Genomic DNA, 26,939 nt, shown 5'->3' with positions numbered 1-26,939 from the left:
ACTATAGTGGTTTCATTACTACAGCTTTGTAATGTAACTTAAAGTCTGGAATTACAATTCCTCCAGCTTTGCTTTTGCTTTTCCAAGATTGCTTTGGCTGTTCAGGGTCTTTTGTGAGATTGTTTGTTGTAGTTCTATCAAAACTGCTCTTGTTATTTTGATAGGGGTTGTATTAAATGTGTAGATTGCTTTGGGTAGTGTAGACATTTTAACCGTATTCCAGTCTGTGAGCATGGAATGTCTTTCCATTTCTTTGTGTTGTCTTCCATTTCTTTCATCAGCGTTTTATAGTTTTATAGTTCTATAGTTTATAGTTTATAGTTAAAGACCTAAAGTACAGGTCTTTAAAAAGAGACTGCCTTTTTTAAGGAGTTCTTAATCTCAAAGCATGTGACTTGTTTGTAGCTCCACATTTGTTTTTCCATGTAACTTAGGAGACTAACACATGTAAAAGAATTAGTTTGTGTTTTGGGGCACACAGTGTATAAGGATATAATATGGTGGCGTCAACAACAGAAGGGTATGGGGACAGGTGTAAAGGAGCAGAGTTTTTGCATATTAGTGAAGATAAGCTGGTATAAAGTCAGATTAGAATGTTATAACTTGAGGATGTTAATGTAATCCCCATGGTAACCACAAAGAAATTAGCTGTAGAATATGCACAAAAGGAAATGAGGGTACTCAAAGTCCTAGAGGCAGCAAGTAGAATGGTGGTTGCCAGGGGCTGGAAGAAGAGGGAAATTAGGGAGTTACTGTTTAATGAGTATAGAATTTCAGTTTGCGTGATGAAAAGAGTTATTGAAATGGATGGTGGTGATAGTTGCACAACATTAAGAATGTATTTAACACTACTGAATTCTGCATTTAAAAATGGTTAAGGGCACCTGACTGACTCAGTTGGTAGAGCATGTGACTCTTGATCTCAGGATTGTAAATTTGAACCTCATGTTGTGTGTAGAGATTACCAAAATAAATAAATAAATAAATAAAATCTAAAAAAAAAAAAAATGGTTAAGGTAGTGAATTTTCTTATGTGATTTTACCCTAGTTTAAAAAGAAAAGAAAGAGAAAAAAGGTATGGAATGCTGTCTATGGAAAGGTCTGTAAGATACGTTCAGTGTACAAAAACCTGATGCAAAAAGAAAAAAAGATAATTGACTATTTAAAGCAAGATAAGGGAGATAAATTTTGGGGGTTATAGCATATGTGAAAACTAAAATATGACAGTAACATAAAGGTTATGATGAGGGAAATAGACCTATGCTTTGAAAAGTTCTTACGTTGTACCTAGGTGATATCATTTAAAGGTAGACCTTGGAAAGTTAAAGATGCATATTGATTTAGCCCCAGAGCAGTCACTTAAACAAAAGTAAACAAAGTGTAAATATTCCAATTAAAAAGATCGTCTGCCTTTTATGTGTCCGGTATATGTTGTTGTTGTTTTTTTTAATGTTTTTACTTACTTTTGAAGGAGAGAGAGACAGAGCATGAGCGGGAGAGGGGCAGAGTGAAAGGGAGACACAGAATCCAAAGCAGGCTCCAGGCTCTGAGCTGTCAGCACAGAGCCCGATGCGGGGCTCAAACCCACGAACCATGAGATCGTGACCTGAGCCGGGGTCGGACGCCTAACCGACTGAACCACCCAGGCGCCCCCAGTATGTTTGCATGTATGCATGCAGTACATGTATGCATGACATATTATGTTTTCTTGATAAATTGATTCTTTTATTACTATGAAATGTCTATCCCCAGTAATATTCCTTTTCCTGAAGTCTACTTTGTCTGATAGTAGTACAGCCACTGCATTTTATTATGATTAGTGTTTACATATTTATCTTTTTCCATTCCTCTTACTTTGAATGTGAGATTTTTATATTTAAATGCATTTCTTCTGGGGCACCTGGCTGGCTCAGTCGGTAGAGCATGTGACTCTTTTTCACAGGGTTTTGAGTTCAAGCTCCATATTGGGTGTAGAGATTACTTTAAAATAAAATTTTTAAAAAATGGATTTCTTCTTCACATCACATAATTGAGTCTTGCTTTTATTAGACTGATGAACTCTGCCTTGTATTTGGAATCTTTATGTCATTTCCACTTAATATAGTTATGTGACATGGTTAGTTTTAAGTCTATCATCTTGCTATTTGTTTTCTATTTGTCCCATTTATTCTTTGTTATTTTTCTTCCTTTGTTTCTTGGCTTTCTTTGTACTGTTTTGTGTGTGTGTGTGTGTGTGTGTGTGTGTGTGTGTGTGTGTATTTCATATTTATTCATTATTTATCATTTTGTAGTCCATTGTATTTATTTGTATTTCTTGATAAGTATACGTATCTTGGATATACCTGTATATTTACCTAGTTACAGAGCTTCAAGGTATATAAAGTAAAAGCTAATAGAACTAAACAGAGGAATAGGCAAATTCACAATTATAGCTGGAGATTTCAAAATCTCTGTCTCAGTAATTGATAGCATAGTAAACAGAAAATCAGTTAGGACACAGGACAAGGGTTTATATTTCCTGTGACCTAAGACTGATTTTTACATTTTTAAATTGTGAAAAAATAAAACAAAGAACAATATTCTGAGATACCTGAAGCTTATATGAGGTACTAATTTTGACGTTTATTCATAAAACTTTATTTCAGTGGAGGCACACTCTTTTATTTCTGTCCATATGGCTGCTTTCATGCTACCACTGTAGAGGTGAATAGATGCAGCAGAGATTGTATGACTCACAAAGTCTAAATTATTTATGTAGCCCTTTAAGAAAAAGTTTGTAGATCTCCTAATATAGATGTTTTCAACACTAACAACCAACTTATTTTAATTGACAGTGGAGTAGTTTCTGCAACACCATCAGAATATGCTTTTTTGGAAGTTCACATGACATAATCACCAAGATAGGCTATATGTGCATCCTAAAACAAGTCTCAAAGTGAATGCATTAAAATTATTTATAGTTCATTCTCTTTAAAATTATATTAGAAATCAAAAACGCATAATCCTCAAGTATATGGGGGAAAATTTTCCAGTTATTTATTTAAAAATTAACATTTAACCCATGAATCAGATAAGTCACAAGGGAAATTAGAAAATATTTTGAGGTGAATTAAAACAAAAACAATTTACTAAACTTTGAAGGGTTCAGCAAGAACTGTTTTTAGAAGTAGGAATTTACAGCTTTGTTTACATTAGAAAAGTGTAAAATAAATCATCTAAGCTTCTAAGCATAGTATAAGAAAAACAAGTTAAACCTCCAGGTTTAAAGGAAGAAAATATTAAATATAGGAGCATAAATTAAGGGCATAGAAAACAGTAGAGAAAAATTAATGAAACCAATAGTTCTTTTTGTATAGGTCAATAAAATTGATAAACCTCTAGGTAGGCCAAAAAATGAGAGAAGACAGAAATTACCAACATCTGTTAGTAATTTGTTTAAACCCCACCCCCATTGTGATGGTATGTGGAGATGGGGCCTTGGGAGTTGGGCCCATTGTGGGGCCTTCACAATGGGATTAGTGTCCTATCAGAAGAGATATTAGAGAGTTTGCTCTTGCCTCCACCTCTGCTATGTGAGGACACTGAAAAGCTAGCTTGTCTTTAAGCCAGGAAAAGAGTCCTTATTCAAAAGTGACATTGCTAGTACCTTAATTTTGGACTTTTAATCTCCAGAAGTATGAGAAAGTAAATTTCTATTGTTAAATGACCCTGTCTATATTTTGTTACAGTATCCTAAGCAGGCTAAGACAGATATTAAGGAAATATTATGAACAATTTTAAGCCAATAAAATGAATGAATAGGCATTCATTCAATGTAGATGAAGTGGACAAATTCCTTGAAAAATACAGAGTATCATAACTGGTACAAAATGACTAGAAAACCCAAATAACCCGTATACTTGTTTTAAAAATCAAATTGATAATTAAAAAGTTAAGACCCAGGGATGCCTGGGCGCCTCAGTTGGTTAAGTGTCTGACTCTTGATTTTGGCTCAGGGCATGATCTCGTGGTTCCTGAGTTCAAGTTCTGCGTCAGGCTCCACACTGCCTCTCCCCTACTCACCCCTCCCTTGCTCACTCCCCCCTGCCACCTGCCCTTCTCTCTCTGAAAATAAATAAACATAATTTTTTTTTTTTAATTTAAGACCCAGTGGTTTTTTTAAAGGAAGAAACCGTACCAGTGCTACACAAACTCCTTCAGAATATAGAAGACAACACTTTTGGGGTTCCTGGGTGGCTCAGTCTGCTGAGCGTCCAGCTCCTGATTTCAGCTCAGGTCATGATCCCAGGGTCGAGAGATTGAGCCCCACATTGGGTTCCGTGCTGAGCTCGGGGCCTGCTTAAGGTTCTCTCTTTCCCTCTGCCCCTCTCCTCCATTCTCTCACATGTGCTCTTTCTCTCAAATAAATAAAATGAAAAGAAATTTAAAAAAACACTTTCGAATTTATTTTTATGAAGTTAGTATTACCCTTGATACAAGAGGGAAAATAAAATTACAGATTAATATCTCTCATGAAAATGGACCCAAATATATTTAGAAGGTATTAAATCAAATTCAGCTATATGTGTGTGTGTATATTTTATATATATATGTAAATATAAATATATATATATATACATGGAGAGGAGGTCATATATCATGACCAAGTCAGATTTATTCCAAGAATACAAAGTGGTTTAACTTTAGAAAATTAGTACAATATACTCTATTAACAGAATAAAGAGAAAAACTTTATGATCATCTTAATATGTCCTGAGAAGGCATTTAAAATTCAACTTTGACTTTTATTCATGATAAATAAGACCTTTGGCCAAATAAGACCTCAGCCAGGAATAGAAGGGAACCTGCTTACCCTACTAAATGTGTGAAGCTACAGCAAACAATATACTTAATGGTGTAAGACAGTCATGTCCCCTGAAATCCACAGTAATGGAAGTAATGTTCACTCTCATTATTTCTATTCATCTTTGTACAAGAAGTCCTAGCCAGCTCAATAAAACTAGAGTAAGAAATAAAAAGCATCACATGTTGGAAAGTAAGCAATAAAACTGTATTATGTAGAAAACTCTAAAGAATTTAGCATGGTTGCAGAGTATAGGGTCAGCATACCAATACGTGCAAGACCATTACACTGAAAACCACAGGACGTTAAGGGAAATTAAAGAAGGCGTAAATAAATGCAGAGAGAAATAATGATGTGTATGTTTTAGATGACTCAAAATTACTATGACATGAATTCTCCCCAGTTAAATACCTGATTTCAAGAATTGCTGTAAAGGAGCTCCTGGCTGGCTTAGAACAGCATGCCACTGAGTCTTGGGGTCGTGAATGCAAGTCCCACTTTGGGTATAGAGATTACTAAAAAAAAACAAACTTAAAAAAAAAAATTGCTGCTGCGCCTGGTTCAGTAGGTTAAGTGTCTGACTTCGACCCAGGTTGTGATCTCACGATTCTTGGGTTCAAGCCCTGCATCGGCTCTGCACTGACAGTGTGGATGAAGCCTGCTTGGGATTCTCTTTCCCCCCCCCCTCCCTCTGCCCTTCCTGCACTTGCGCTTTCTTTCTCTCTCAAAATAAATAAATAAACAAACTTAAAAAGAATTGCTGTAAAGCTATAGTTTTTTGTTTTTGTTTTTTTGTTTTTTTTTTTTTTTTTGTAAATCTATAGTTATGAAGACACTGTGGTAATGTCAAATGATAGCCGTATAGCTTGAGGAGGTGAGAGTCTTAGAGGGAGGACTGACTACAAAGGAACACCAGGGAACTTTTGAGGATGATGGAAAAGTTGTGTATCCTGATTTTTGTGGTCATAATGGGTATATACATTTGTCAAAAGTTGTCAAACTTTGCATTTAAAATGTTACATAGATTTTATTGTATCTAAAGTATACCCTAGGGACGCCTGGGTGGCTTAGTCGGTGAAACGTCTGACTTCGGCTCAGGTCATGATCTCACAGTCCTCTGGTTCGAGCCTAGTGTCGGGCCCTGTGCTGGCAGCTCAGAGCCTGGAGCCTGCTTCAGATTCTGTGTCTCCCTCTCTCTCTGCCCCCTCCCCTGCTCAAAAATAAACATTAAAAAATTTTTTTTTAATAAACAGATAGATAAAGTATATCCTATTAAAGTTGCATTTTAAAAAAGATCCAGATTTCTAGGATAGTTTTCCTGGTGGATTTCTCCAATTTTGAGATGGAAATACATGAATTTTAAAAAGCTTCTTTCAGGGCACCTGGGTGGCTCAGTAGGTTAAGCATCTGACTTCTACTTAGGATCTCATAGTTCATGGGTTCAAGCACCACTTTGGGCTCTGCACTGACAGCATGGACCGAGCCTGCTTGGGATTCTCTCTCTGTGTCTCTCTTCTCGCTCTCACTCTCCCCCTCCCCTGCTTGCACACTGTCTCAAAAATAAATAAATAAACATTGAAAAAAATAAAAACCTACTTACTCTCTTTGGAACCTAATATGTAGCAAGTATTCAGTAATTTTCAGTGTATCATTCAGTAAAATATGAAATTTTTACAAGTGAAGTATTTTGAATGCTGATTTTTATAATAAAAATTTTGGAAAGTCTCATGTTATTTTTTTGTACAGAGAACAATTCTTCAAAGTTACGTGTTTAATACATTAGAATTTCCTTGTTTTCTGTTGACTTTTATTAAATGATGCCATATATTTGCTTATGTATTTTCCATTTTCAGATTATTATATTTATCGAGTCTTTGGCTATCACCTTTTCTGGGGTCATTCTTAGATTTTTAGCTTTCATAGAATAATTAAATTTTTAGTTAATTTGGACAGTGTCTTAAATTTTCCAAAGTAAGCACTTATAAGAGAAAGAAATCATTGTTACCTATAATCATCATTTTAATACCAAAAAAGTAGAAAGATTATCACTTCTAGATAAAAATCTTTCTTAAGAAAATCGTGACATATTATTGATTACTATGTGCTAGGCATTACACCTTGTATTTAAATATGTTACCTAATTTACTTTTCAAAATAACCCTGTTACGCTCATTTTACTGGAAAAGAATTTGAGGCTCAGCTATTTCAGGTAACTTGCTAGAACAGGATGTCTGATTTAATAGCCCATGCTCTTAACATTGCTCAGGCACTTTTATAATTCAGAACAATTAACAACCTAAAATGCTGGGTTTTTATAATTAAGTATCTCTTGATAAAATTTGTCATCAGGGGTGCCTGGGTGTCTCAGTCGGTTAAGTGTCTGACTTTGGCTCAGGTCATGATCTTGTGGTCTGTGAATCTGAACCCCTCATCAGACTCTCTGCTGACAGCTCGGTGGAGCCTGGACCCTGCTTCGGATTCTGTGTCTCCCTCTCTCTCTGCCCCTCCTCCGTTTGTGCTCTGTCTCTGTCTGTCTCTTTCTCAAAACTAAATAAACATTGAAAAAAAATTTTTTTTAATTTGTTACCATAGGTCTTTATTTGATAGTACAACACGAGTTCACATAGCATGTGCGGGCATTCATTTTTGCTTACACAGTTTTACAGAGATGATGAAAACCTCTGTTAAAGAAACCACCTCAGGGTGCCTGGGTGGCTCAGTCCGTTAAGTGTGGACTGTTTGTTTCAGCTCAGGTCATGATCTCATAGTTTGTGAGTTTGAGCCCCACAAGGGGCTCTGCGCTGACAGCTCAGCACCTACTTGGGATTCTCACTGTCCCTTTTTCTCTGCCACTCCCCTGCTCAGGAGCAGCCTTTTCAGTGTTCTTCCATTTGTTTTTGGAATATTCTGGGTCAACTGATAAAATCTCCTTGCATCTAGGAGGTTTTTCCAGTCTTTAACACCTTGTGCTAGTTAAGAAGGCACAAGATGGTGGTAGTGCTATCTTGCCATCGAGGCAAAGGAGGGTGCAAAAGGGCATACTCCATGCCTAGCTTTCACTCCTGTTTAGGACGTGATGATTAGTGTTCTAATTTAATGACAGTTGTCATTATAATCCACATAAATCTGCACATACTTTCAAAATGTATGTCCATGTCAGGTGGCTTGCTTTTTTCTAGGAATGGTAAGACATTTTGAGATGTTTGTGCTAAAAAAAAAAATTACCTTTAAACTTCAGTTTGAATGACGTTTTCACTTGCTAGCTGTGTACAAAATCATTTAGTTTCTGAACTTCTGTCTCTTCACCTGTTAATATTTAACTCAGTATATTTTTATTTGTGTACTCAAATGAGGTAGTATAAGTGAAAACAGTGTGAAAACTAGAAACTAAGGGACATTTCAGGTGGTTGCAAGCTGGTCAGCGTGTTTAGAGCAGGATAGTGTGGTCGGTCGATAGGATGTTGAATCTGAGTGGGGGTGGAGGAGGGACTGAGGCTAGAGGGAGGTAGAGTAGAAGTGGAAATGATCATAGGTGAACTTAGTGACATTGTGAATGGACATGAAAAATGTAATTAGTGATTTTGGAGGGAAAAATCAATATTTCTGGGTGGTTGAGAGAAGAAATCTCTTGACTCACAGATTAATTTGCAATAAATATTTAACTGCCTATTTTCCACAGTCTCACTAGGCATTTGTTATATACAGGTACAGACCACTAAGGACCTGAAGGAATCAGTAGTATTTGGTGTCTGGGTAGGATGCTGCCTGCATTCATGAACAGAGAATTGGGAGTGAGTGCTGATTTGGGTATTAAGTCAAGCTACTCACTTGAAAGCAAGTTGACTTCTATGCCACAGATATGGGGACACAATATGGCCATATAATTTTTATGTGGTCCTCATTTATTTATAGCCATAGACATCTGATTGCAAAGTTCCATTAATGTTTGGAAAAATGACAATTTAAGACATTTGGAAAGATTGTATTTTCCTCCTAATAGCGCTAAGTATGGTACTGTTTAGCATTTACACACACACACACACACACACACACACACACACACACACACACACACTGTAATGAAACAGGGCTTTCAGATAATTTGCATTCAGTCTTATATGGTGCTTTTTTTCCAAGGAAAAACATTTCTGAATCTTATGTACATAAATTTGAGTATTCATTACAAGGTTATCAATTCTAGTTATTGTCAGTGTTAAAACAAAAGAATTTAAGTAATATCTAGCTGTAACTGGGATAATGGATTTCTTTATTGTGCAGCAGTCTTCTCAAACTTCAGATTGCATCAAAATCATCTGGAGGGCTTGTTAAAATACAGGTTGCTGGGTGCCACCCCTTAGGTTCTGATTTAGTAGGTCTGAGGTGGGGCTGAAGATTTGCATTTCTAATAAGATGCTTATGTTAAGACCTACTGTTACATGATAAGGAATAAGATTGTCTTAGGAAACTGCAATTTAGCTTCTAAAAAAACACTTTATAAATAGATTAGTAAAAACTACATAATGCCTGAGAAATAAACTTAATTTTCATAATGATACAGCTCAAATCCAAATCCCCTCAGGATGTGGTAAATATAAAATTTCTTTTATAGTCTTTCCTGAAAGTTAATTGTTCATATTTACTTATTTAGCACGGGAACAAGTTAGCAGAATATCTTTAAAAATACATTAAAGACATTATAAACATTATTCTCCATTCACAATGGTTGTTTAGAGGAATTTGATCCCTCTCTATATTAATTTATTTATCCAATACTTTTCCTTGAAATTAAAAATCAGACTTCAATTTTTAAAAAATTTAATACTTGCCATGAAAAACCAAAAACACCCATTCATTGAAAGTGGATGGTTTTCCACTGTCCTTATCTCTGATCAGCCCTAGAGTTTCCCTGAATTTCAAAAAGTAAAACTGTTGGAGATGAAATGTGACAATAGGGTTAATGTAGTATGTCAACCTAAATTAGTTTCAGTAATTTGAAAAAATCTTATATTTTTTTAGCTAATGGGAATGACAACAAGAAATTTAAAGGAGATAGACCTCCCTGTTCGCCTTCTCGTGTTCTCCATCTTCGCAAAATTCCAAGTGATGTCACCGAAGCAGAGGTCATATCATTAGGTCTACCATTTGGCAAAGTAACTAATCTTTTGATGTTGAAAGGAAAGAGCCAGGTATGTAATATTTAAAGATTGAACCACAGTGATTATCTCTGGGTACTAGTGTTAAAGATGACTTTTATTTTCTTGAACTTTTCTGTATTTTCTAAATTTCATTTTATTTACATAAAGTAGTTTTTTAAATAGAATTTTATGTATGACAGGAAGCAACAAACAAAAATATTAACACAGGACATAGGATTATCTCTTTTTCAATGACTTGTCCTTTTCTTCCTGAACAAAAAAATTGTATATTCTTAATTACAAAATAGTTTATGAAAATACCCTGTGATTATCAGAAGACCAAGACACAGAGAGGATATAAATTATGCCTCATTTGATAGTTAAAGGATAAGTTTTCCAAAATCTGTATAGAAATGTGTAGTATATTTTAGTTTAGAATTAATATATAACTTCTTTAATAATTCAAAAGAGATTGTTAGAGGTTCTTCATTTCAGAAGTTAATAGGTTTTTCTTAAGATGAATAAGGAAACTTGCTTTTGTGGTGACCATGACAAAAATATAATACTTGTTATGTTGATTTGAGCAATCACCTGCTTTTTTGTTCCAACTCAGACCCCATTAGGATGAATTCTTTAGTTCTTTCCCAGTCTTTGGTTGTCCTGAAAATCTTTTAAACTGAGCATTGCTGGTAAGAAGAAGACAACAGCTTTAAGCCCTAAACATTGTGTAGTACATTGTGATAAGACCCTATGTTCTTACACTTTTGTAAATAAGTTTAAGAAACAAATATATTTATAAACAGATTGGTATGTGTTTGGACATGAAAGAGATTATCATGTCTGATTCTGGCCCTTTAGTGAAACTAACATTCCTGTTTAATTCGGATGAGGTTATTTAAATCTGGAGAGGCTAAATAACATGTTTTAGTATTTAGCTCTTGTATGTTTACACATTTATCTTACATCTTCTGGAAATCTTACATGTGCCTGGATCTTTATTTTAACTCAGTTGCCACTACTGAGAATATATGGTTTGGGTGGTTTTAAAAGAGCCAACATGGCCAAGTCTAATGGCTGTGAGATGTATCGTGTATGTGTATCATGTACATTGTCATGTTTCATGCAGTGTATCCTGTATATTCTGTTAGATGGTTGTGAGGGGCAGCAACGTCACAATTTGTTTTTGTCTCTGCTGTTGGTTCTGGGTTTATTATTTATCTGCAGTGCTGTTGTGTTAATTGCTTATCTTTCAGTCATAAATCATGTTTAGAAAATATTTTGTTATATACTTTAGCAAGAGAGTGATGTGAGTCATTAGAACTACTTGTAGCTGTAATCTTTCTGATGGCGCTTAGAGGTGGGAGTGTTGAGGGCAGCATACGGGATATTTTCGCCAGCCTTTCTGTGGTTAATGACTTCTGGGATTTTTTTTTTCCACCCCTTATTATGAAAATTGATTTCTTTGGATACTTTAGAAAAACCTAAGTAATTCCTACTGGGGTCCATGTGGAAAAAGTTCTTTTTATGTATGAATTTTTAGGTTGTATATACTTTCAAGAAAAATTTTCTGTAACAATAATCATGTATTCCAAAGATACTGTTTAGCTTTTCCTTTGTGTAACTAATGTTAGACATTGAGTTTAGTTCTTTGCATTTATGAAGGGGTTTTCAGAAAGATTCTCTCCCTCTATATAGTGAATATTATTAGCAAAAAGTTTATATATTCTTTGTTCAAAAGGTGATTAAAAACCAGACAGGAAATGTTGCTATTGCTTTTTGGTTACCTTGATCATTTTTATCTTCCTTAGAAAAATTAGTAAAAGCATATTACTAATACAGATAATGGTTTTAAAGTACATTTCTTGAAGATAGTAGAATTTATTTGTTTATTGAGGATCAGTTAATTAATGATATTTGATCTATTGTGGTGTGGCTAACATTACTACTTCATAGAATGTTGTTAATTAAAGCATTTAATTGGTTCATTTGTGACATTTGATGGATACAGTTAAGCATCACATTTAACATTTGTCAGGTTAATATTCCTTTACTGGAATATTTGCCAAATAGAAACACTTAGTAAGATAACTATAAACAAATAAATAGTTTGACTTACAGATATTTGCCATTTCCTATGTTCAGGAAATTTTGTTAATAAACATATTTTTATAAATTGTGTTTTATATATAATTTGAAGTGGTTACTGTACACTTGCTAATTACATGCTCTGTTGTAGTAAAAAAGAATTGAGTTATCAAACTAGAAATTTGCATGGACTTGGATCAGGAGTTCTTCCTATACATTTTTAATTTGAGATGTTCATTATAGGTAGTTCTGAGGGCTCAGAATGGTTAGTATTTCATCTTCGTAACTAACCATTATGATGGGTGGCAGAACCTCTCACGGAAGTTTCAGGAGTTCTTACAGCTGGAAGAAGCCATGTGTGGAATAAGACATAGATCTCAAGGAGCCTTTTCTGATCTCAGCTCTTCCTGTGTTATTTTCCAGATATCTAATATTCGTACAATGATTACAGGTGTTAAAAGATGAATTCAGTTGAGTAAATTTTAAAGATTTTATTGGCTTTATTCAAGGATTCGTGAATTGGGTAGCATTTCATCCAGCAGATAGAAAGGAGCTGTGAAGAGCAGTGCATAATGAAAGGCTTCTGTAGGCAGAATAGGGTGGGACAAGGAAGTTACTAGTAGAGTGAGTTGTTTGAGGCAAGGTCATCTTCCTTTAGGGAATGGTTGGGGTCTGTCAGGCAGATAACCTCACTAGTGCTGACCAAGTAATTCCAGATGAACTGGTTTAAGATTCTAATCTTGGGAGAGGTTGAAACTATAATTGTTAGGTATTAACTCCTGGTTTGGTGATGTGGGCTTAGTCGGGCTTAGTACAGGTGACTTCATTTTGGGCTTGTTGCCTTGTATTTTTTAACACAGATCTCAGAAACAGTCACTTGAATGATTCAAATCAATATTGACTTAATGTAGGAAAGATGTTATCCCATTTCCCTAACTTGAACAATTGAGCCTTTACACCTGAATTCTGCATTTAATTGTATCATAAACTTAAGTGTATCATAAACAGCTATTTCATTAAAAGGTGAAAGAGCAAATCATTATGCCCCATCTTGGAGAAGTTCTTATTTAGGAAAGAACTATTAAATTCTAACCCCTGAAAGCATCCATTTTACAGTACTGATGCTCACCTTTATTTTCACCTTTTTAATTATTTCTAGATTTTAGAAGAAAGAGAAAAAAGAGGAAAACCAAAAACCACATGAAATCATTTATTCAACTGGCAATTTCCCAGTCCCAAATCCTTTATTGAGCTCGACTTTTCATATGTATTTTCATTTAACATCAGTGGTACACTTTGAAGCAAGAGTTTTTTCATAGTTCTTAGCTGTCTTTCAAAAACATGAGCTTTCACTTTACTTTCTTGTGTTTATTACAGGCTTTCTTAGAAATGGCTTCTGAGGAAGCTGCTGTTACTATGGTGAATTACTACACTCCTGTTACTCCTCACCTTCGAAGCCAGCCTGTTTTTATTCAGTATTCCAATCACAGAGAACTTAAGACTGACAATCTACCTAATCAAGCTGTAAGTATTGAAAGCATTTAAAAAATTAGCTACAAAAAAAAAAAAGCTACAAGAATACATGGTATAATAGCTTAAGATTAATTTTCTATTTCTCAGAGAGGAAAAAATCATGTTCCTTCCTGTTAGGATGCTTTATTAGTAAAGATCATGTATGTAAATTCTTACCTGAAGGCTTAAGTAGTGCCATTTAGAAATACGTTTGAAGTTGCGGTGCTAGAAATGACAGATACTGGGGGTATAGCTCAGAGGCAGAGCATTTGACTGCAGAAATGGCAGAAATTTAGTTTGCCCTTGAAACCTTTTTCACGAGTAAGAGAAAAACTTACATTCTTATCTCTTAAAATTTCAAGTCCAAAAGGAACTTTTTATACAATACTTAGAATATATAACAAAGGCATTAAGAATTTCAGTGCCACGTCTATTTGATGTTAACATTTAAGATGTTAATAAGAATTTGTATAGATATGTTCATTAAATGGTTTTTGACTCTTCTAGGTGAATGTGGAATGTAGAATATCAACGTCTCTAATCTCATTTTTCAGTTTTTATTTTGATATAGTTCATATTGACTATAGTTCATCTTTTGTGTCTCTCCAGGTTGATTTGTAGTAGCTAAAATAGTAATCTGAAGTTACTTAAGGGTAAGAAAAATTGATCCACAAAGCAAGAAAGAGGTTTTTTTATTATGTTATGAGCATGTTTGGGCCCTATAGTCTTGCTCTAGGTAAAAGAACTCCTCCAGCCCTTTGATTCTGTGCTGAAAGTCATTATAGTGCAAGCTACTGAATTTAAATTAGTTTTCCACATTTTTAAAACAAAGACTTTTTCTGTGCATAATCCTTAGCTTGTTCTAAGAGATATTAGTGGCATATAATAACCTATATAAACTTAGTAAATGAGATGTTAGACATTTTTATTTTAAATTTTTTTTTTCAACGTTTATTTATTTTTGGGACAGAGAGAGACAGAGCACGAACGGGGGAAGGGCAGAGAGAGAGGGAGACACAGAATCGGAAACAGGCTCCAGGCTCTGAGCCATCAGCCCAGAGCCCGACGCGGGGCTCGAACCCACAGACCGCGGGATCGTGACCTGGCTGAAGTCAGATGCTTAACCGACTGTGCCACCCAGGCGCCCCTGTTAGACATTTTTAAATAGTGTAGACTTTTGTAAATGAAAAATTGACTTCAAAATTCTAAATAGCATCCATTCTCATGGTAAAACATTCAAATAGTCCAGAAAAGTAAAAATGACAACAACAACAACACAGTTGTCCAGAGACAACTAATTAACATTTGCTAACAGTTTGGTGTGTATTCCTTCTCTATCCAGGTGTATTATTATCTGTGTATATAATTTTACATAAGTGGAATCCTAATGTTTTGAAAGCTCATATTTTTTATTTATAATGTGTCATGGATATTTTTTGATGGCTATAAAGGCAGAATTACTTCACAGTTTTTAAGTGAATGCATAATACTCCCTTCTATAAGACAGCCATAATCTATCCAATGTCTTGTTGATAGACATTGAAATTGTTTCCAATTTTACACTTTTTAGAAATAGCACTGTAGCAACATTCTTACATATCCTATCACACTTGCAACATTTTCTTACTAGTTAACATTTGTGGCAGTGAAATTGCTGGGACTAAGCATATGCTTATTTTATATTTTGATATACGTTTCATGATTGCTTTTTTTAATGTTATTTTAGAGGGAGAGGGTATGTGTGGAAGTGTGGGGGGTGGGGGTGGGCAGAGAGACAGGGAGAAAGAGGACCCGTAGTGGGCTCTGTGCTGACAGCAGAAAGCCCAATGGGGGGCTTGAATTAATGAATGGTGAGATCATGACCTGAGCCAAAGTCAGTCACTTAACTGATTGAGCCACCCAGGTGCCCCACATGATTGCTTTTTTTAAAGAATATGTTCCAGCTTAGGGTGCCACTCATATGTGTAAGCAAGCAGTTTTCCTGTCATCTTTATTAGAGGATGAAATCATATCTTATTGTTTACTTAATATTTATTTGATAACTTATAAAGTATAGTGATTTCTGTTGATGCAGTCTTTTTCCCCATTTTTAACACTGTGGTAAATTACATATAAAATTTACCATTTTGACCATTTGTAATTGCCGAGCAGCATTAAGTACATTCATATTGTGCAATCCATCACCACCATCTTTCTCCAGAATTCTTTCACCTTGGGACACCAGGTCATGATCTCATGGTTTGTGAGATTAAGCCCTGCTTTGAGCTCTGTGCTGACAGTGCAGAGCCTGCTTGGGATTCTCTCTCACACTCTCTCCCTCTCCCCTTCCTCCTTCTCTCTCTGTCTCTGTCTCTGTCTCTCTCTCTCTCTCTCTCTCTCTCTCAAAATAAGTAAATAAACTTAAAAAAATAAATTCTTTCACCTTCCCAAATTGAAATTCTATGCCCTAAACGCTAATTCTGCATTCTTCTGCCCCCCTAGCCTCTGGCAACCACAGTCTACTTTCTGTCTCTGAGTTTTGTCTACGAATGTGGTTTTAAAAATATTTTTACACAATACTCAAATCTCTTAAGATTGTATTATGGTTTCTGATTTTGATACCATGCTCATCAGGACCTAGTATACCAACATTAAAAAAATTGTTTTTGGGGTGCCTGGGTGGCTCAGTCGGTTAGGCGTCCGACTTCGGCTCAGGTTGTGATCTCGTGGTCCGTGAGTTCGAGCCCCGCGTCGGGCTCTGTGCTGACAGCTCAGAGCCTGGAGCCTGTTTCAGATTCTGTATCTCCCTCTCTCTCTGACCCTCCCCCATTCATGCTCTGTCTCTCTCTGCCTCAAAAATAAATAAACATTAAAAATTTTTTTTTTAATTTTTTTTACCTGTGTTTTCTTCTCATATTTTTATGTTTTAGTTGTTTTTATTTAAATGTTTAAATTTTTGTTTTATTAGAAATATTTTGGAGGTGGGGAGTGAGGGTAGGCTTTGATCTCTTTTTTAACTCCCATTGACCAGTTTCTCCTTTATCGTTTTTTTGAATAACCCATTTATTATCTACTTATGTGAAACTTGTTCTTTGTCATGTTCTAGTTTTCTGTACATTTGCTGTATCTACTTAAAACATGCATGTTGGGGCGCCTGGGTGGCTCAGTCGGTTAAGCGTCCGACTTCAGCTCAGGTCACCATCTCGCGGTCCGTGAGTTCGAGCCCCGCGTCGGGCTCTGGGCTGATGGCTCAGAGCCTGGAGCCTGCTTCTGATTCTGTGTCTCCCTCTCTCTCTGCCCCTCCCCCATTCATGCTCTGTCTCTCTCTGTCTCAAAAATAAATAAACGTTAAAAAAAAAAAAAAACATGCATGTATACCCTTCTTAGACATGCATACACATTCTGCTTGCCTGGCTCTGATATACCCTATGTCTGTGTTACTCACATGGTGTGCACTCCATGTCTAATCCAGACTACCTTTTGTATTCACTTCTGTTCCATTCCTGTTTTCATGTCCCTAGAGCTAATGTCTCCAGTATTAATATTTTGTAGGGCAAAGCCCTCTTTTATACTCTTTTTTCAGACATTAATTAGCTATTGTATTTTACTTATGTCTCCATATATAATTATTTAGATAACTTCTACCCCCCCCCCAAAAAAAAACCACAATTGGAATTGGGTTGATTTTATAGATTAATTTGAGATAACCTATTTATATTGTTCTATGATTCTTTTGAGGAGGATGTATTTTGACTCCTGTCTTTCACTAGAGTTTTAAATTTTCATTCATGTAAGTCATGGCAGTTTTCTTATTAGTGTGATTCCTAAATATGTTAGAATAAGTCTTGAACAAGGAATAAACAATTTAATAAAACTCTTAAAGACTGGATTATTCTAAAGAGAAACTGTGAGGCATTCCAGTTGCTTGGCAACCAAAGCCAGCTGAAATGACCTAGTTAATTCTTCGATAGCCTTGATTTCTTCCTAGTACCCTTTCCATTTTGTTATTTTTGTGCAATTTTTATACATTGATGTTTGATAAAATATAATAGTTTTTCTTTTATTCAAAGTCCTACACCAAAGTTGAAGTCAGAATTTAAGGTACTTGTTTGCATATATAAAATGTACCAAATGTCTTTTTTTTTTTCTGACAGCCCTGGGAAACTGATAAATTACTATTTCATTATCTTTTATTCTCTGAATAACAAGGTAACCCAAAACATGCACATAACTTCTTTTCCAGCCTATGGACATACTTGCCAGAGAGGGTCAGGTGAATATCAAATAATTTTTAAAATTTATTTATTTGAGAGAGAACACAAGCAGGGGAGAAGTGCAAAGGGAGGGAGGAAGGGATGGAGGGAGGGAGGGAGGGAGAGAGCGAGAGCGAGAGAGAGAGAGAGAGAGAGAATATCTTAAGCAAGCTTCGCACTCTGCACAGAGCTCAGCCTGGGATCATGACCTGAGCTGAAATCAAGAGTCAGCTGCTCAACCAACTGAGGAGCCCTTCAAGAATCTTTATCTTTTTATTTAAACTAAAATTATAGTTGGGGCACCTGGATGGCTCAGTCAGTTAAGCATCCAACTCTTGGTTTTGGCTCAGGTCATGATCCTGTGGTTTAGTGAGTTCTAGCCCCACATCAGGCTCCAAGCTGACAGTGCAGAGCCTGCTTGGGATTCTCTGTCTCCCTCTCTCTTTGCCCCTCCCCCACTTGTGCTTTCTCTGTCTCTCTCAAAATAAATAAGCTTAAAAAATATGTAAACTAAAATTATAGCTAAAAAATTTAGATTGTATTTTGAGGTACAGCATTTGAGAAATGGTTTTATTAATAACCATCATTAGGGTATAGACAGTTTTGTTTTATTTTGTTTTTTTACCTTGTGGGTGGACATTTATAAATCTGCAGAGATAACCATGGAAAGATTTTGCCTAAAAATGTTTTCTTAAAAAATCATCTAACTCTACACTTAAGGTCTGTGCATTTTATTGTACATTCATTTCTATCTCAATTTTAGAAATGTCTTTTTCACATTATCCAGACATGTTTAAATTTTATATGAAGTCTATTTGTCCTCCCCTCACCTTGATGAAATACTTGCATTTCCAGTCATGCTACTGCTGTTTCCTTTATTAAGTTATTAAACTATTCCAGCGTGTTTGTTTAGAAAACATTTTAAAAATTATCTCCCATAGTAGGAATTCTGCTGCCTCATAATTTGTAGCATCAAATACACAGAACATAAATCTTCTATGTGAAATAATCTCTTTATATTAAGAAAATATTTCTCATTTTCTCCCACCCCCAACTTTTCTGTTGCCCTCTGTGGAGAGTGTGCCTCAATTTTATTTTTTTTTACTTGAATGTTTTGTCTAATTAAAAATGGAAACTACAGAGTTATTTATTAAATAAATCTGTCTTCAGGTGTTATTTTCTCAGGTTTTTATTGTCAAAAGCATTTCTTGCATGCCTGCTGCTCAGAGACCTTTGTACTCAGTCCTCTGTGAAATACTAATGCAGAATATGTTGAGAACTCTAGAATGATTAGCACAATAGGTACCGTGGCTTCTCCTATTTCTTTGTTGTGGTACCCCCCCCCCCATGCCAAAAAGGATGAGTGAAGGAAGAGGAGCTATGATAAAAATAGTAATATCAGTAGCAGGAAGCATATGTGTAGAGTTGTTTAATAAAAAGGATTGGTAGAATGATTGATGGCATAATGAAGTAAAGTCAGCAAGGTTAAGTTTACTTTTGGTTGTGCAGGCTTAGTTTTGTAAAGATTTAATCCTCCTGATCTAAGAAAAAAAGAACCATTATTCCATTTAGAACTTCTCTATGTTGAAGTCTTTGCCTAGACGTTCTAGAGTTATGTTTGGTATGGTAGCTGCTGGCTACATGTGGCTAAATTTAAATAAATTTAAAAATGAAAAATTTAGGGGTACCTGGCTGGCTCAGTCAGAAGAGCATGTAACTCTTGATCTTGGGGTCATGAGTTCGAGTCCCACATGTTCTTGTCTGCTAATTCTACCTTCTGGGTCTTTTTAAAATTAATTATTAATTGACCCACACCTTCTGCTAATTATAGACTCAAAGTGGAAGTCTGAATCAGTTTTCAAACTTGAAAACAATGGAACCCATTTTCCAAATAAACACTTACTGGGGATCCCAGTGTAAAATATATGAGATAAACTGCTGTTTTTGAGGCAGGCTTGGGATGCTCAGTATTCCATACACATGGCTGTTTTTATAAGAGCACAGTTTTGAAAACAAATGATATAAAATTTTCAAATAATTACGCATACATTGTTCTCAAAGATAATGATGTTTTAGAAACTGAATGTTGGGCAGTTTGAATATTACCTGATACATAAAAATCTATATGGCCTAAAAATGCTGGTAAAAAGTATAAAAGAGGAGTTGCATATAAGCATAAAAGTGGAAGTTGTTCTGGGGCATCTGGGTGAGTCAGTGGGTTAAGTGTCTGACTCCAGGTTTCAGCTTAGGTCATGATCTCATGGTTCATGGGTTCCAGATCCCCATCAGGCTCTGTGCTTCTGGTGTGGAGCCTGCTTGGGATTCTCTCTCTCCTTCTCCCTCTTGCTGTCTCTCTCAAAATAAATAATAAACTTTTAAAAAAAAAAGTGGAAGTTCATCTATTAAGCATACACAAAGTTAAAAGCCAGTCTTCAGAAAGATTCTTCTTTTAATGTTATTTGTCATAGCATAATGTCTCACATTAGAGAGATGATATAATAAACTAAAAATTAAAATAATACGGGGCGCCTGGGTGGCGCAGTCGGTTAAGCGTCCGACTTCAGCCAGGTCACGATCTCGCGGTCCATGAGTTCGAGCCCGCGTCAGGCTCTGGGCTGATGGCTCGGAGCCTGGAGCCTGTTTCCGATTCTGTGTCTCCCTCTCTCTCTGCCCCTCCCCCGTTCATGCTCTGTCTCTCTCTGTCCCAAAAAAAAAAAAAAAAAAAAAGTTGAAAAAAATAATAATAAAAGCAAAACACAAGAAATGTTAATTTAAAATTGGAAGTGAATATAATATGTAAAAAAGTGGTGATTTTTTTTCATTTTGTGGCACAGACTAATTATCACCATTCTTAAGGAATGATGAGAATGGAACAAAGAGATTGATGAAAACTTGCATTTGATTTCATTAATCATTAACCATGCTTTTTTCCCTTAAATTTTCCTTCCTTCACCCACTTCATTTTCTAAATAATGGTTTTAAATTTTGAGGCAGTCATAAAATTGAAAGAGTTACAGATACAATACAAGTTTTGATTTCTTCAGGCATTTATGAATAAGTTGCTTACCTGATCGGTCTTCATTGTCCAATATTTTAGTGTGCATTTCCTATAAGCAAGGACATTTTCCTACACAACCAAAATATAGAGGTCAAAATTAGGAAATTGACATTCAGTCCTCAGTCCCCATTCAAGTTTTGCCTATCATCCCAGTAATGTTTGTTAGAGCAAAACAAACATTATTTAGAATCACATGATCTGTTTAGAAGTCACATCTTTTAGTGTTCTTTAGTCTGAAACAGTTCCTCAGTTTTTGACTTTCATGACCTTGATTTGACACTTTGGATAATTATAGGCAGTCTGTCGTCTTGATTTCCCTCAATTTGAGTTTATCTGGTATTGCCTTGTGATTACATTCAGTGTATATAGTTTGACAGGAACATCGTAGAAGTAATGTCCTTTTTTTCTCATTGCATCATATCAGGTGGCACATAATTTCAGTTTGTTGCATTACTGATGTTGTGCTCTTAGATTCCTTGATGAGGCTCACGTTTGGCTTCTCCACTGTAAAGTTATGACTTACAAAGGAGGAAAGAGGAATATTTTGGGGGAAGGTACTTTAAAGCAGTATATATATATACTTCTTACCAACTGTTAACTTATACCAGTATGGATTTAAGGTTTCCTGTTTTATTTGATGGGTTGTTATTTGTTACAATCACTGTTTTGATTCTCAAACTGTCCTATATTTGGCCACTGGGAGCCCCTTCAAGAAGCTGTCTTCTATCTTTTGGCATGTTTCCATAAATATTTGAACAGTTCTTTGCATCCTAGTAAAAACAAACAAACAAAAAAAAAAACCAAAGAAACAAAAAAGTTACTCATTTTGTACTGTCTTTGCTCCAGCTCTGGAACTCGACTTGTTTTAGGGCACTCTGGTCTTTTTAGTGGAGCATGCTATTTCGAAACTCATCTGCTGAATGAAATCTTGCCATTTGCAACAATATGGATCTACCTAGAGGGTATTATGCTAAGTGAAATAAATCAGACAGAGAAAGACAAATATGTGATTTACTTATATGTGGAATCTAGAAAATAAGTTAAAAACAAAAAACAAATTCTTAAATACACAGAGCAAACTAGTGGTTGCCACACAGGAAGGTGGTAGGGAGGAGGGTTTGGCAAAATAGGTGAAAGGTATTAAGAAGTGCAGACTCCCAGTTATAAATGTCATGTAGATAAAAAGTACAGCATAGGGAATATAGTCAATAATATTGTACTAGTGTTGTATGGTGGCAGATGGTGACTGCATTTGTGGTAAGTATTGAGCAATATATAGAATTTTCAAATCACAATGGTGTACACCTGAAACTAATATAACATTGTACATCAACTGTAATTCAATAACAACAACAAGAACAATAAAAATAGGAGACGTTTCCAGGAGTTTGACAGAAGTGGGGTTCAGAATTGTGTTTGAGACATTTTCAGATTTTCATCAAGTGTTTAAGTACCACTGTTTACAGTCTTCTGTGTGACTCCAGACAAACCATTTAACCCATCTCAGACTCGGTTTTCTCATCTGAAAAAAATGTAATAATACATGTCTCGTAAATTGTTGTGAGAATTAAAGAGAGTTGTATAGTGAATGCATAGAATGATACCTGCAATTAGTGCTCCGTAAATGTTCTATTATAAGTAAATACTGTCTTCTTGCTAAAAAAAAATAAAAGCTTGTCTGCCTGCCCCTGCTTGGGTTCTTACATCCTATTTTAGGCTGCCCCACCATTGAATTACCTTCTTACCCTGGTCAGGCCTTCATGGACCTCCTCTTCACCCTGCTTGGACTGTCTTCACTACATTGGTTCACACCATGTGGACCCTTTCCTAACTCTCCTTGGGCTCTAACAGTCCTGCCAGGCTATTCTCTTCTGGATGCATTTCTTACCCTTTTCATATTCCTCAGGTTTGATGTCTAGCACTGAACCACCCCCACACTAGATACCTTTCTTAGCTTGTTTGGGCTCAAGTTTGCCCTTGCCAGGCAGCCTATTGTGTAGATGCTGTCCTCATCGCTCAGGCTCTGATGCTTATGCCAGGATGCCTTCCTATAGGGATGCATTCCTAACCCCCTCTAAACCACCTTAGCTCCATATTTGCATCTATCATATGCCACCCAAAGGTTTTAGAACTCATTGGTTCAGGGAGGGAAAAAGAAGAGGGACTTGAGTGGTTTTTAAGTCATCTTTAATGTTACTTTCACTTTTTTTTTCTGTTATTTAAAAATTAGGAAATAAAAATCATCTCCACATTTTCCTCTTTTTTTTTTTTTGCCATGTGTTTTTTTCATTTCTTCAAGTAACTTTAAGTACCTTTCTTAAATATTGTGTCATTGTGATAAGAAAGCTAGTCTTTTGAATCTTAACTGATTACAAATTTAGGATATGTGCATCTAGAGAAAGTAGATATGTATTTTTTTCCTTATTTTGGATTGTTTTATAGAGAGCCCAAGCTGCACTGCAGGCTGTCAGCGCTGTCCAGTCAGGAAGCCTGGCCCTTCCTGGAGCTCCTACCAATGAAGGCACAGTCATACCTGGGCAGAGCCCTGTGCTCCGAATAATTATTGAAAACCTCTTTTACCCTGTTACTCTGGAAGTTCTTCATCAGGTAAAGTGGAACAACACTCTTAAGAGGCAAATGTGACCTCTGTAGCTTTTGATGTTTATATCTTAACTTTCTTTTTTTTTTTTTTTTTTTTATTTTGGCTGGTATATATGTTTAAATAATAATAACCTTAAGCATCCTGTTTTATGTAGGAAATAGTATCTATTAGAGATCATTTTTTTTAATGTTTATTTTGAGAGAAAGAGAGAGGGAGAGAGAACACAAGTGGGGGGAACAGAGAGAGAGGGAGACACAGAATCTGAAGCAGGCTCCCGGCTCTAAGCTGTCTGCATAGAGCCCGATGCAGTGCCCGAACTCGTGAGCTGTGATATCATGACCTGAGCGAAGTTGGACGCTCAATCAGCTGAGCCACCTAGGCGCCCAGAGATAACTTTTCTATAGCTTCATTTTTCTAACTTAAATACTTGATATAAAAGGGTATGTAAGAAATTGTTTTTTAAAAATACATAAGCATGAAAATGAACAAAGCATAGAATCCTATTAAAAACACACTGATAGTAGTTATTCTATTAACTCTTTCTTACATTTGAGTATTTTCATTTTAGAAACTCTGAAAGGAAAGTATGTGGTAACTCTTCATGTATAAAATGGAAGTATCATGTTAAATACTGACTGATGGTCAACATAATTTTCATAGACTACCCATTAATATGTCCAAACTGTTGTGATAAAAGGCACCCCACCACATCATGGCCTACTATGAGAGTGTCGAATTTAAGAACTGGAAGGTAACTAAGTTACATAATTTTGTAGTGAGTAAAACTGAGAGATAATTAAATATTGTACAGAGTAACTGAAGAGACAGAACTCAAGCCTCCTAATATGAAGTCCAATGTTGTGTTTTGTATGCTTGTTATACATATATATATGTGTGTGTATATATGTATATGTATATATATGTATATGTGTGTGTGTGTGTGTGTATGTGTGTGTGTGTGTGTGTGTGTGTGTGTGTGTGTGTGTGTGTATTTCCAAAAGAGGGCAAGAAAGAAGAGGACAGAAGATCCAAGGCGGGCTCTGTGCTGACAGCAGAGAGCACAATGTGAGGTTTGAACTCATAAACTGCAAGATCATGACCTGAGTCAAAGCCGGCTGCTTAACCAACTGAGCCACCCAGGCACCCCTGCTTGTTACAGTTTTAACTAATACTCCATATATACATATCCTCAAAATGTAACGTACAATTACTTGGTATCTAACCCCAAAACTTCAATTAGTTTTTGTCCTCTTTTGCTGCATATTGATTCCATTCCCTCATACTTGTCAAGCCATACACTGTAATGTTAAAACACTAAAACGGGTACCTGGGTGGCTTAGTCAATTAAGCATCCAGCTTCAGCTCAGGTCATGATCTCCTAGCTTGTGGGTTCAAGCCCTGCATCCACCTCTGTGCTAACAGTTCAGAGCCTAGAGCCTGCTTCGGATTCTCTTTCTCTCTCTCTCTCTCTCTCTCTCTCCCCACTTTCCCTCTCTCCCTCTCCCCACCCCAATCCCTCACTCAGGCGTGCATACTCTCTCTCTCAAAAATAAATAAATATTTAAAAAATTTTAAACACTAAAACATATACTTATTTTCATATTTATATCTCAGTATGTACTGCATAGTGTGATGCCAAGTCAGTCCAGAATCATTTAACTGTTTTCCAAACCTTTGGCTTTGCACTACTAAGTGAAGAGTCATAGGGATGTATATGTGCATGTGTGTTTAAGAATTGAAGTACATTCCGGGGCGCCTGGGTGGCTCAGTCAGTTAAGTGTCCGACTTCGGCTCAGGTCATGATCTCGCGGTTCGTGAGTTCAAGCCCCGCGTCGGGCTCTGTGCTGACCGCTCAGAGCCTGGAGCCTGTTTCGGATTCTGTGTCTCTCTCTCTCTCTGACCCTCCCCCGTTCATGCTCTGTCTCTCTCTGTCTCAAAAATAAATAAACGTTAAAAAAATAATTTAAAAAAAGAAAAGAATTGAAGTACTTTCCATCCTATTCTCACATTTTATAAATTAGGAAACTGGGGTCCTTAAAGTCACATTACTTTCCCATAGTCATTGTACTAATTGGCAATAAAGTTCAGATACATTTCCCAACACAGTTCCTGTGCCATGCATATAAATATCAAAATATACCATTTATTAGGCCTACTGTGTTCCCTATTGTAGTTTTATGTATACCATTTTCTAAATATACGTATTTGTGAAGCATGTCTAGGAAAGGCCTTAACAGTACTATCCCTAGCCACCCTTCTTCCTTACAAAGGTTTCAGCAGTTGCTTAAGTGATTGGCTTCTTAGTTCTGGTGACTTTTCTTGTCCTATGTTTATCCCAGAGTGTCAGTGAGCACTGTGATCCATCAGCAGTGTTTGTTTGCTTTTGTAACGGTAACATCGAAGCTACTACTAACTTACTAACGCTGTTTTACAGAAGATGTTCTTGCACCTGTGGCTCAACAGTGCCATCATTCAGCCTTGAGTTTAGCTAGAGTCTTGTGGTTCTGCCCTGTCATTCCATTTATTTTTTTCCCTGAGAGCAGTAACAAACCTTGTTTCTCTCCCAAAAGATCATGGGGTCCTTCAGAGTGAAGAGGAGTAATTCTGAGAGTCCTTAATAGTAAGCAGGACTCTCAGCCTTTCAGTTATCACACTTCCTTGTTTAATCCTCTTTTCCCTTGCTGTTGGAATGAAATCAAAGCCCTTACCAAGGCCCTTAAGGTCCCACATGCAGACCTCTCCCCTTCTCTTTAACCTCATTTCCTAACACCCTTCTGCTTATTTAGCCACTGGCTTTTCTGGCCCTTTGCCCCCAGTTTACTCATGTCTTAGTCCGTTTCTATCTCCTATTTCTTTCCAAAACACTTCACTGAGACGGTCACTTAGTTGAACCTACATCATTCAGTCTACAGCTCAAATTTGCCTCCTCAGTCTTTCTCTCATTGCATTAACTGAGCCCTCTCCCCTAGCACTCTGTGTCATTAGCCAACTAAAGTGTAGTATAACATGATTAAGGATACAGGGTCTGGAGCTGGTTTGAATCCTGGCTCTTCCACTTACTACCTGTATAACCCTGGGCAACTAACTTACCTCTCTGTATCTTTTTCTTATTTATATGATGGGGCTGGACATGGTGTCTATCTTTTATATATCTTTATATCTTTACTGTGAAGGTATCTTTATATCTTTATTGTGAAGATTACATGAGTTAATGCATTTAAGGCACCTAGAAATATTAAGGTATACATTAGAAAGATACATATTAAGTGCTCAAGAAATGTTAGCTATAATTATTAGACACTAGCAAATTGCACTGTAAGAAACTGATCCTTGCTCTGGTCTTGTGGGTAAGATATAACTTCCTAAGTAATAGCCTAAAAATGTGATGAATATTGTGGTGGGATAATACATGGAAGTATGGAGTTGGTTGCACCTGTTGTAATTAATTAGCATATTATTTTATATTTTTTGC

The 26,939-nt window shown here is 36.1% G+C and overlaps 1 protein-coding gene across 6 annotated transcripts in view; it reads left to right on the top strand.

Annotated features, from left to right (window-relative positions):
- Positions 1-26,939, top strand: part of PTBP3 (polypyrimidine tract binding protein 3) — a 121,479-nt gene that overhangs the window by 51,658 nt on the left and 42,882 nt on the right. For 4 of the 6 annotated variants that reach the window (XM_043566339.1, XM_043566338.1, XM_043566342.1 and 1 more), the window contains 3 exons: positions 9,860-10,029; positions 13,441-13,587; positions 23,308-23,472. In XM_043566339.1, the coding sequence (XP_043422274.1) occupies positions 9,860-10,029; positions 13,441-13,587; positions 23,308-23,472 (482 nt within the window). The remainder of the gene's footprint in view (positions 1-9,859; positions 10,030-13,440; positions 13,588-23,307; positions 23,473-26,939) is intronic. The other 2 variants (XM_043566341.1, XM_043566340.1) reach the window with 1 other exon arrangement.

The sequence above is a fragment of the Prionailurus bengalensis genome, chromosome D4 (assembly GCF_016509475.1).
Source record: "Prionailurus bengalensis isolate Pbe53 chromosome D4, Fcat_Pben_1.1_paternal_pri, whole genome shotgun sequence".
NCBI classification, from domain to species: domain Eukaryota; kingdom Metazoa; phylum Chordata; class Mammalia; order Carnivora; family Felidae; genus Prionailurus; species Prionailurus bengalensis.
Note: the sequence above shows the minus strand (reverse complement) of the source record. Positions and strands in the feature narration are given on the sequence as shown.